At 40.4% G+C, this 12,948-nt stretch overlaps 1 protein-coding gene across 1 annotated transcript in view; it reads right to left on the minus strand.

The window, feature by feature from the left end:
• Positions 1 to 10,667, minus strand: part of PCBP1 (poly(rC) binding protein 1) — a 56,369-nt gene extending 45,702 nt beyond the window's left edge. The window contains exon 1 of the mRNA XM_009996500.1: positions 10,541 to 10,667. Within this exon, the coding sequence (XP_009994802.1) occupies positions 10,541 to 10,618 (78 nt within the window). The 5' untranslated portion in view covers positions 10,619 to 10,667. The remainder of the gene's footprint in view (positions 1 to 10,540) is intronic.
• Between the last annotated feature and the right edge of the window lie 2,281 nt (positions 10,668 to 12,948).

Consider the following 12,948-nt stretch of genomic DNA (forward strand, 5'->3'; position numbering starts at 1 on the left):
AAGACACTTTCACTTTGGAAACAGAAATGCAACATGCTCTTTGTAGCCCTAGTAAAAAAAAGATGGTCCATGTTAAATGAGGAGATTGGGGGTATTTAAACAAGCAGAGTAAAGCATACAATATTAGGATTCTCAAGCTGCTTGTTTTACTGAAATCTGTGGGAGTTTTGCTACTGATTTCAGTGGGGGCAGGAATTCTACATGACTGATCATGACCTTGTTATTACCAAAGAGTACAAGCTACTGAAGAACTGAGCAAATGAACAGTCTGAATTCCACTGAGAAAAAAAGTATGTCAGTGAGACTGGTGACCAGTTCCTTGGAACATGCTACCAAATGTCACTGCAATGCCATGGAGTACTTCAAACTTTCCCTTCCTCAAAGGGTGAATTTAAAGCTTATTCTATACGGATGCAGTTTCACAACACCCAACCAAATGCAAGCTCTCCTCTGGCACTGGGAGCTGGGATCCTGGTTGGAAATGTGAGGGAAGGGTGCAAAGGGAGACAGAAAAATTAACTTCATATGGATATTTCTATTTTTCCCAGCATTTTTAATCCATATAAATCATTCATATATATATACATATATATATATATAAAATCTGCATCATTCTAAATGGGTCGCTTCAGACTTGGTGCCCTTAGCTGTTTCTAGGAAAGCTCCCATAAGCACTGGTAACAACAGATCATGTATTTAATTATGATAGGGAACTTTATTCAGCCACAGATCTAATCAGGAAACTTTTTTACACCTCAAACTATCAATGCTACTTCATCAAACTTTTAGTGTTTCTTTATAAAAAGTCCCATATTTGTTTCATATAGATTCTAATATAATTGTAAATTACATTCAGTGCTTAATTAAATACCTAACATAATTTTTATGACACTCAAGTTTCATAATTATTTCTAGCCAAGGTCACTTTGAGGGCTTTGTCTTCCTCAGAAAATGTTTTTAAATTTGCCAGACTCCAAATTGTGCTGTAGTTAAATGCAGAAGACTGAAGGGATGCGATGTCTGTCACCTACATCAGTTCACTAAAAGTTAGGAGTCTAGTGTAAGCCAGGCACACAGCCTCCTCTGCAGTCCAGGGAGAGAGATAATGGAGCATGTTTTGTTCCTCAAAGAGGAGGGAAGAAGACTACTCCCAAGGGTTTTGTCTTCCTTCTTCTGCAGTAGAAGAAGCCTAGAGTGACACTAACATACCTGAAGTTTGCTGAGAGGAATCCTACCATTGGTGTCAAATTCAGCCTCAGTGCAGACCAGACAGGCATTTGATTTAGCTGTCCTAGCAAATAATTGCCTATGAGAATACACTAATAACTCTTGAACTATTTGCTGTTTTCCAGTGGTCAGGAATATAAGCTAAAGGTAAGCATTAAGGATAGTTTCCTAAATGTCTACATGTAAGCACAGTGGGAAAATAAGTTAAATTATAACAATGTCTGGTTTTCATGTAATCACATTTCAACAGCTGATAGAAAACCAGTACACAGACACACACACACAAAAAAAAAGTTACAAATGGGGGAACTAAAGCTCAGAGTGAGAAAGACAGGTCTAAGGCAACCTGCCAGATTAATGCCAAAGCTAAAAGCACAATCTCAGCTCCTTGGCCCCAACAGATAAGCACCCACCTGCCAGAAGCAGACATACCAGAGTAACCATGATGGATGAACAGGATGCCTCCACAAAGCTGCAAGTGTGTGTGTGCCTACATCCAGTGATACATATGCACACACACACAGATTTCTATGTTTGTGTGTGAAGTCCATCTATGCGCGCGCACACACACACAATAGATAGATATCAAACTTCCTTCAAGGAATGACAGATATCTGAGATGCCTATCCTGAGATTCATCAACGGGGCCTGAATTTCAGATTATGCTGAGTACCCAGCCCAGGTAATGCCTCCCAAAGGATGTATCTCCAGGTGACACTGTCTCAAGCAGGACTAGGGCTCCAACAGTGTCACTTAAGAAAACCCCAGGAAAATTTGAAATGTACATGCTCACTCCATGTAGCCTGAAAATAATTCTCAAGCCTTCGGGGGCTGTGTTGATTTATGACTACGATTTTTTGAATACACCATTTCTAATAAAACAGATAAAAGGACAAGAAATAAACCTCACCAATAAACACTGGAAGACTGCTCAGTATCAATACAGTATATTGCTAGCCAACCGCCCAATTCATCGCAGACAACTCAAGGAAAAGCAAAGGTAAAAACAGGGGATGCTTTCTTTTATGCTTAAATGCAGTATATAATATTATTGCACATCTTATTCACATTCATGGGACGAGTTTTGATCTTAATGAACACTTGGGGAGAGGTCGGCCATCAAAGACCAGAAAGCTTGTTTTGCATCATCTGTCTGAGGACAAGGCAGCACCAGCAGAACAAAAAGGTGGCAGCAGAGAAGTCTGAGCTGAGGCTTTTGCAGGGCTCTTGATGGTGCAAATTACTAAACAAAGATATAAAACAGGCAGAAGGAGAAAGCTACTTCCTAATCAATTATCTGGTGTGCCTCTTGAATAACAAGAGAAAGAAATTAGTCATGTTAAGAAAACAAAAGGCTTGACAAATGGCAACAAACCTTCGTTTAAAGATTAACCTTTGATCTATAAACATAATGTTTGAAATTCCATACTTTTTCTAAGTGTAAGGCTGGTTTAATAATTACTGTGTCCCAGGAAATCAAAACAAAACAGGCATCTAGTCCAGGGCCACTGAAAAGCACAGGCCTTGATCTGTCACTGAGGGGCATGCAGACTCTGTTATCAGCACTACAGGACAAATGGAACACTAACTTCACAGAAGCCCTGAGATGACGTCACATCTAGATGGAAGATACGTTTAAGAAAATATAAAAGAACATATGCTTTCACCCCAGAAGATCTGATAAAGCACGGATCACACCCTAAAGCCTGCAATTCATTCGGGCAATGTTTTGATTGCATATGCTTAACTGCCTTCTATGAGCAAGGATTAGGTAAAACCAGTAGGACTGGACTCTACAAATAAAAAAGTCTGCTAGAAAAGCATTGAAATGGAAGAAATACAGCCCTCCATGGTGGGGAAATATGAAACAAGGAGGATCCTGGCAACATCAAGCAACATCTGGGTTCATGAAGTTTTCTAGACCAGAACCAGTTGTCCCTCTCTCATCCACAAAGAGACATAACATAACCCAACTCGCTCTCTCTGCCTTGTTCTGAGGATAGAGTTGCCAATAGTTCTATAAACTGATAAATATACTTGCACTGAGGACCCCAGGATCACATTCCATGAAGATGTTCTGAACAATGTGTTTGGATATAGCATGTGAGGCATCAGCATTTTTCAAAGACTGGAAGTCAGTTTTGGGAAACATGATGTAATGTGTCTACCTCAGAGATCAAATGGCTGCTTCAGATAAACAGAGTCTGATTTGTGTCCTGGGATTATATGGGATTAGCCTCACTGACATGGGAGATCTCATGTTCACAGGTGATGCTTCAGTAGTCATTGTCTGATGCTAACAGCTCTAATTTAGTAAGGCACAGCAGTCCAAGCCCTTACTGAGACAGATCCCATGCCAACAAATGCGGCAGCGTATGAGGAAAGCTTCAGATTGTGGTCTTATTTTATGGAGATGCCAGTGTTACAGATCCTCCACCTCTAGCACTCTTTGAGCAGCTGTGTCAATAGGCATTTCTCATTTGCTTTTTGATGGGCAACCAATTTACATTCAATTTCACACCAAACCTCCCAGCCTTGCTGCAAAATACCAAACCAAAAACTGGTTCTGTCCCTTTCCTTGTCCCCGCTGCCCACGATGCTGAAGCGGCAGCAGAGCAGGGTGTGTGCCTTCTGCACTCTCAGCTCGTTACAGCTGTGGACTAATGAGGAGATTCTGTTTGGCAGAAGGGAGAAAATTCAGCTATGGAGATTGTTATGGTGGGCATACAGTGCCCAGAGGCTGAGGGAAAAGACTTCCGTCTTTTCCACTGATTAGGCCAGTGAGAAACTCTCAGCTGTTACTACAAACAGACTCAGAGGAGATCCATCTTGTGTTCTGTATTTGCACACAGTTTTGTTCCATGACTAGAGCTCTTAGGTAGCACAGTAATGCAAACAAACAAAACAAGAACTATAATAGCAATAGGCAGGACAGTCAATCCTCATAATACCCTGACAGGGTTCGTGGAAGCTAGAAAGAACAGAACAAACATTGGCTTGGTTGGCATTTAACAGCTTGGATTAAATTACTGAGAAGGTGATTTTTAAAGTTATTTTGTTGTACACTACATTTTAGTAAGTAAAAGATAAAAGAAAAAAAATGGGGAAGGAGAAGGGCATTACCTTCAAGATGGGAAAAATATTTCTGGTCTTGCTGTACAATCTTTCATAATTGGGGGCAGATACTAAGCAGGTACAAAAAATGTGGTCATGAAAAGAAATACCTGATGCTAAAACTATATTATGAATCTTCATAAAAATGGCAATTTTCCCCATTATTTTACTCTGTCTATATTTGAGTTGTAAAGTGTGAGTAACCACCTCAATGAGTCTAAACTTTTTTTCTTGTAAAAAATTCTAGATGTAGCATGATAAAACAATCACCAACATGTCTGAAAGTCACCACTGAAGCTGGATGCAAGTCTGCTGTAATCGGTCCTTCCAGTGCCACAAGGCTCCCACTGAACCTGCTGAAACCATTGGGAGATAGAGTTTCTTGGAGCATCTAAAATTAAGATTTAAGTGCTGGAGGTTTAGTGCCTAATCAAGGCACTCATAGAGTTTTGTCCAAACCTGTGACTGCAGTCATGTTTTTCTAATTCACTACTGCTGAAATTATGAGAAATACACCATTGAGCAAGTGGTACCAGGGAAGGAAAAGCTCCACTCAGTCATCCTATCTTTCCTCCATCAATGCAGATTATACATGCTACATAGTACATGTGCTCAATGATGTTTAAAAGCTGCTTAGGAAACTTTCAAAACCTCATAAAAATCCCTATACCAGACATTTCTCTTGAGATTCCCTTATTAACATTTATTTTCAAAAAACTATTTCCTCCTATTATTTCCAGCCACAAGCACTTGTATCTTTCAAAGTAACAACACAACATGACTCTCATATTTATTCTCTCCAGATATTTATGACAATCTCTGAAGAAACCTAGACACACTCTCCTCAGCCTTCTAAAACTTTGTTATTTTGCTGTGAATTCCCCCTTTGCTCAGTCTTCAACATCACTCACACATGGGACACCCGCTGCTGAGCACAGAACTGCAGGTGTGATTTTGCCATAAGAATGTTAAGGTAATTAACATTTGCCCCACGATGCTGCAACACTATACCTCCCAAATTGCATAAGCTTTTGCTGCAATAGCTTTTCTCTCCAACTCAGCATATCCCGAATGTGTCACTCCCTAGACACTGCCACATCGGATGCCTTTCAGCTTTTTATGCTTTCCAGATTTCCTTCTCTCACTGAACGTGTATCATTTAAATTATATTCTCCAGCTAATTAAATCAACTCTCCAATTTACACCTCTCAGTATTTTGGCAAGACCCCTGCTTCCCTGCCAGTTTTCCCTTCCCTCCTTCATCCCACCTGTAAATTATTTCCTTGTTGTGACTAACCATCTGACTTCATTAATCCATTTTGGTTTCTATTGCTGAACTCCTTGCCCTTCCCCTTACCTCAGGTTCAATATATTAATATATTCTACCTTAGTTTCTTGCAGACTTCAATGCACCCAATATGGTTTCAGCAACACCTGCCTCCAGGCAGTGCCTCTGCCAACAGTGCATTGTTTTCTTCTGCAGTTTGTACTGGAGGGAGGAAGCAGAGACTCCTGTGTCACTACTGCAAGATGGAGACCAAAGTGGATTCATGACCCTGCTGCCCTTTTCATGCTGGCACATTTGGACATTTTCTCCTGTTACACCTCCTAGGCCCGACTTTTAAATCTCCATTAAGCCGCTTTCCTGAACATCTCTCTCTGGCATCTCTTTGTAACATCTCTCTACTGGCCCACTCTCTCTGCCATCCATGCTTAAAATTAACTTTTAACAGTGAGTCTCCAGGGTCTTAATCAGCCTGTTAACACTGGCTGTGTACAAATTCAAGCCAGTCCAAAATCATGTCATTATTATCCAGGTGTTTTTTCAAGACTTGTTTCTTTCTGGGTATGAACTGACCAAAATTAGAACAAAAGCACTGCAGATGTCAAATACTAAGGTGTGTTGGAAGAAACCTGTGGGCAATGCTATGATTTGCCACAATCTTCCAAGCTCATTACCTGTGGCAGTAGGCAAGTAAAAAACCCAGGCACAGCTCATGGGAATAAAAAATTCAGCAAAAAGTGAACAAGGAACAATTAAGAGAGAAACATGGAGCTCCACCAAAGACCCATCAAATAAGAGAGTCAAAAGAAGTTTGATTCTGACAACAATTAAAAAGGGAAAAAAAAAAGAAAGGCACATTTATTTTGAAACCTGAGCTCTGCTTCTCCTTACAGACGGCTCTGATAGCTAGGGACTGTTGGCCTGTGAATGCACACACACTTCATTTAAGTTTCTTAAGTCCTACAAAAACATTAATCTGATGTGCACATATGCTGCCACTTTTGCCTTCACTGGAAGCAGAAATCTTGCAATCCCTGAAATGTTCTAATCCTGCCCAGAAATTATACTTTTAAAGTAGACAAAGGTAATAAAATATCTGCAGCTATTCACGTCTTGTCCCTACACAGTGATTGTATTTATTTTACTCAAAGAACCAGAAGGAATTAGATGGAAAATACAGAAGTAGGCCAATGTAAACAGCCCCAGCCTATATTCCCTGTTTTGCTCTACTGAAACACATGAAACAGCTTTATTCCTTAATGTGGTGCATCTTTCTCATTAATAAAAGATGAAAATACACCTCTGCATTATTTAATATGCTCTGTATATCCAACTCCTACACAAGCTTTGAAAGGCTCTTCAGTTCCTTCCCCCTCCTGAGCAGCATTCAGGTAACTCTGTCCAAAAAGGTCCCGAGCAGCAGAGGCTGTGGTGCCACAGCAGCTTCATGGGATGTATTCATTTATGTCTAACCCACCCACAAAGACCTCCACTGATGGATAGTGCAGCATGCTGGGGCAGCCTCCTCCTCTCCTCACACAACAAATAACAAATTTTTCCTAATCTTGCTTTTACAGTTTCCTGCAAAGAGAGGCAGTTTCTCTCTGGATGAAAGAACATCTGAGCACCGTCCTTGCAGCATACTCCCTAACACTTGCTCTCTAATTCATTGCAGGAAAGTATGACAAATGTTTTGTATTGCTGCTGATTTCTCTTCAGGGCTGCCACACTATTATAACTTTTCTACTGTTTGTCTACACGGTGCAAGATGAAAATTAGGCTTTTCATCCTATACCATCACACAGTCTCTGAATCCTGGCTCAGCAGGACATCTTTCACATCAGGTCCTGGACACATTTAGCCTGAGGTTAACCTTTTATACCTCACAGTGGTTAGTTTTTTCTGGGCCCACACAAGCCTTTTTGCTGCTTCCACAGATAAAAAAAAGAACTGTTGCTCTCCCTTAACGTCACATTTTCTGCCCTGAGAAAATCCACACTGTGTCTTGACTCCTTGCCAGCCAGCTCCTCCCTAATTTTGCTATGCTGCAGAAGAGTGGCTGAGCTGGTCCTCCAAGTGGCCATCCCAGGCTCTTTGGTAAAAGGCTGCCCAAAGCCCTGCAGCACCTCTGCTGCACCTACAGCTGCTTCCAATCCCAAAGCAAGATAAAGCTGATGAGAGGTGTCCTACCTGCATGGAGGGACTGGCCCTGGCTTCTGGAGCACAGGACTGTTGCCATCTGTTTTGCTTTCACAGGATGCTAATGTTATATTTGATTTCTGCTACTCGTTTTGTTTGTTGTTGTTAAAGATCCATTTTTTTTACCCCCCTGCCCTCTTGCAGAGGTCAGTCCATTCACACAAGTCCTAAATTTTCTGTTTGTGGGTAGTGAATTTATCTGAACTGCCTAACTAGGACGTCGATCCTTGACTTAAGGCTACTACACAAATCACATGAAAAATACAGGCTGAACACTTCCTAAGTCTGCAGGACTTACAGTAGAGATAATTAAGAGTAGTAGAACAAGTTGTGGACTTTCAATCAAAACGAACGCAAATGTCACAAAGCACACAGGCCTTGCCTCTGCAAAGAAGAGGTAATAAAGGTTCAGAGACAGAATTAAGGTTAGTGGAGACAGACTCTCATATTTCCATGAGACACACTAACAAAAAAGTAACTTTAAAATTAATTTACTTTAAAATTATCTAACTAATCCAGTTCGCTACTGTCATTTTTAAAAACCTTTTGAATTCCCTTCTTCTCTTTCAAGTTATAACCAGTTATTTACAACTCAAGCTCTGCTTCCATCAATTGTTTTGACTAGAAATACTAATTAAGATATCAGCAATTTCCACCACTGTCATAAACACAACAGTTCTTAAGGAAGAACCTAGAAACATGCTTCTTCTTTTTCAGAGGCACATACAGCTTTCAAAGTGACCTTCTTACACGGAGTTGATATCAACTCATATTTCTTTCATTCCTCTGCATTTTAATTTCTGAATCACAGAAATGACATCAAAGGAATCTTAAAAGAGTCTGACTTTTACCAACAAAATTCTGATTTAATGTACTCTTTCCGATACTTAGGCACAATAGGATACATGATTAGAGCACGGCAGACTGAACACTATACCCATTGTGCCTTGTTAACTGAGGATGCATGGTACACTCCCACTTAAAATTTGAACTTCCTAGCTTTTATGGATTTAATTTAGACCCTTGGGGCTATATATGCATTGAAGATTTGACACGTAACATCCATTATTGTTAAAAGTCATTGCACACACAATCATTGATTTTTAACACAAAAAATCAGCTTTTTCTAATTTCATTTTTGATTAAAAAAAAAAATAATATATGTAATTTGTTTAAAGACAAAACAAACGTGGCTCACAGTTTAACTAAAATGTTCTGAAAATGACAGATACTTGATTTTTGCTTTAAGGGCATGCTTCTTAAAGAAGCAGAACTGACAGTGGTTAAAAAAAGCACACCCAAGCACATGGGAATTTGACTGAAACCTGTAGGGCTACTTATACTACCAGGATAAGGATGTGTTCAAATCCTTTTCTGGATTGGGACCAGAACCCAGGAGAATCAACCTCTAAGACCTAATTTGGAATGCAGATATGCATACAGATTTTAGGTGGGTTTGGTAAGAGAGACTGTTATTAAATTTGTTTGACAGATCCCCATATAAGATGCAGACTTTACACACCAGATGCCTGCCTGAAGCGGAATTTTTCAGGGGAAGAAAATCAAACAAAATGGTTAGATCATTTCTGAGAAAATGCATAATTTGATCTGACATTAATTCTGAGTTTTTTAATTTGAAAACTTAAAACTCTACCCCTTTGTACTTCTTAGAAGATCCATAAGTAAACTACAGAGGATGATAACTTAAGTCTCCCATTTGTGCTGTGGGGGCATCATGTGCATGTTCATGCCGTAGGTTGAAGGAATGCACTGCTTTAAAATTTAAATTTATTTTTAGCTATTAAATTAAATTCTAGGAGTAAAAATACTTTTTGGAATTATATATACAAATTTGATCTCCAGAATTATATATGTGTGTGTGTATATATATATCTTCACTGTTCCTTGTTAATGAAGAGCCCATATCACCTGCTTTATATAATGTTCACTCATTAAACCTAAAAATGCCTGTGTTGCCTGATGTAAATAATCCAAACCAATCTGAGAAATATGTTTTTTAATTAAAAGCCCATTTTATCATCTGAGAATGTGATATAAAAGGATATCAGACCGTAAAGTCTGACGATACTGAATTGATGCTCTGTCTGTGGCACAGATTTCACACTTGTCTACATGCTCAAGTGCTGCCCTGGACAGAAACAAAATGACAGTCAATCTTCCAAAACAGAACCCTAGGGAACCTGGGCAAATGTGCGGTGTATCAGGGGGTTCACTCTAATAAATGCTACATTGGAATAACAAAGAGCTCTGCCATTTGCATTCAACAGAAACAGACAGTAATTCTGAGACAATTATTTCACACAAGTCAATGTTCTGGTATCCGAAAAAAACCCAACCCGCCAAATGCAGCAAATGATGAGAAAGGCAAGCTGTATGCAGGTCAGCCTTATGCAAGGATCTGCCTAATTTGGCCAACTACCAATGAAAGAACTCTTTTTTTTGGTGCCAGATCTGCTTAAAATGGGTCTGTTACGGGCAGGGTTTGTTCCAGTGAACTTGGGCTGCAGTGCAAAATGAAGTACGATGCCTTGAAAGGCAGGGGGTGATTTTTTGGTCATGCCAACGGAGCTTTTGACTCAGGTTGGAGGAGGAGGAGCAGACCCCTCTGTCAATGCCACTGTCAGGCTCTTGATGGTATCTGCACACACTTGCTCAATACACAGGGAACTGCTGTGGCAACAGTAAATGCTTCACCTTGCCATGCATGAGAAGGCGTATGGTAAGCGTGACATTGAGACCTCCTTCAGACACTTTTGCGTCCCTCGTGTTCATCCTGGCCTTGTATCTCCAATACTGGAAACCAGCTTCGTTTTTCGTCTGTGTTTTTCTATTCACTTAATCAACCTAGAAAGAGAGAGAGAGAGAAAAAAAAAGAAGAAAAAGTACCAGTGAGTGGCTGAAGCTACTTTGAACTGAAAGTATCATGCTGTACAAACCAATTAACATTCCTCCCTCTGATTAAACTACAGTTTAGTGCTGAAAAGGCTCCTTTGATTATCATCCCTCCCCAACCAACTCTTTATACCTTCACCAATTACAAGACAAACTCCCTTTTGAAATGTTAAAAATTCTCTTAACTTCCTGTATTTTGAAGCTAAAAGTACAGAGCACAACAGAGTGAAGTACGTTTTCTTCAGAACAGCACTTTCCCTCTGTTAACCTTTGCAGTGTGTATATAAAATATACATATGCATTTTTACATGTGCCTGGTGCCGCTTTCGTTTCTCTCCCTGCTACCACCTCTTTCTCTTCTTGCTCTTCTACAAGAGATATTTTTGTTTTCTCTCCAGCTACAGAGAAATTAATTCTGAGCCTAAACACAGATCCCTGCCAGCAACAGCAGATGACACATTATCAAAGACATCTGAGTAACTAAGAGCCACTTGCTGTTGTAAATCTGGGCACTGTCTGATTTAGTTTCTGTCTACCAGGCCCAGAGGTGGTTCAGTCCCTCAAAGGCCAAAGCTGAGCTTCAGCTCGAAGTAGAAGGAAGATTTTTCCTAATTCCTAGTGACAAATTGCAGATTTTCAGTCATTTACAAAGCCATAAATTTAAAAAAATGCTAATGAAAGCTGCAAGGGCTGGCTTTGAAAGGATAAACAAGATGCATTATTAGTACATTAATGCAAGGATATTTATCAGTACAAACAAAAATGGGGGCAGGAAGGAATATTACCAAGGGAAGGCAAGTTCTACAGTAGAAGAAGCTTAGAGACTTCTTATTCAGTTTTATGCTTGCCAGACCTATCTTATAGAGCATAAAACCCCTAAACAGACATCATACCTCTCAGTAACCATCCTTAGCAATGACAACCTTCCTTTGCTTTACACCTTGGAGTTTCCCAAAAATATGGCTAGCTTGGACACCGGCTAAGGAGAACCCCTAGGGATAACCTTTTTGTGGCTCAGAATATACAGCAGTGTCTCACTGGGATGGCAGGCTATTGTCCCCTTGTGGAGACTGCTCAGGCATGGGACCAAACTACTGGAGGGATCTATAGGTCATCATCTTAAAAACAACAGAGGTAGTATTGTGCAGATCATTTAATCAGCTGATTAAGCTCCATATGAAGAGCCACTAAGCACTGACATACTAGACCAAAGGAAAGTCCATCTTAGCTGAGCATGTTATGTATGAGAGAAGTCAGCAGCAACGCCTAAAGAAACAGCACAAGAAGCATGTGTGGAGTCATCTCTGAGAGGGTTGCCAGGCAGCCAGCAATCAGTGTCTCAGGGTCTTCTGGGAGACTGCATCCAGACCAGCATTTTCAACAGCCATTGGTAGACCACTCCTCCATGAATTTGTCTAATTCTTGAATCCGTATGTCTGGTCTCCAAAAATTTTGGTCTCACAGATTAATTCTTAGTGTGAGAAAAAGTACTCCACTTATCAGCTTAAATCTGCTGACTGTTATTTCCCCTTGTTATACATTTTATCCTCTGAGTATTATCTAAAGACCACCCCAGAAAGTCACCCCTCTGACGGCTGGTGCTTCCCAATTCATTCTGAGTCTGTGAGTGGCCAAACCATTCCTGATGTTTTTGTCCCTGGGAAATACACTGGATGATGCAAAGTCTTCTCAGTTCTCTGCAGGAGCACTTAGGATCACAGAGAACTTCTGTGCCTTCAGTGACTGCAAGAGGCAGACACACTTGAGGAGAGGTGAAAGGAAAGCAGCACAAACTCCTTCTTTCTAACAGCAAATTAATTAGTTGTTACCCCAGAGCAGCTCTTGCCTACCTGCTCCAATGCCAGGGCTCATTTTTTCATTAACCCAGGTGGACTCAGTGTATTTCATACGTTATGCCCTATCACTCAGACCACAGCCACTAAAATAAATCCCATTTATTCCTTATTTTTAGGCTTATCACTTACATTACATACCACCTATCCAGATGGGAAAAACCAAAGAGCAGCAAGGTGCCTGGGTGAGAAAGCAGAAAGGAGAAGCAGCCTGGCCATGCCTCTGGTGCATTGTGCATACAAGAGGGTGAAAGGAAAATGTCTCAAAGCAGCAGATAGAAAATGACAGAGACAGGCAACAGGCTCTATTCTCCTTCTGTAAGGTTAGACCAGGAGTCACAGTGAAGTCTGCAAGTG

This window comes from Chaetura pelagica, unplaced genomic scaffold (assembly GCF_000747805.2).
Source record: "Chaetura pelagica isolate M959 unplaced genomic scaffold, ChaPel_1.0 scaffold82, whole genome shotgun sequence".
Classification (NCBI taxonomy): domain Eukaryota; kingdom Metazoa; phylum Chordata; class Aves; order Apodiformes; family Apodidae; genus Chaetura; species Chaetura pelagica.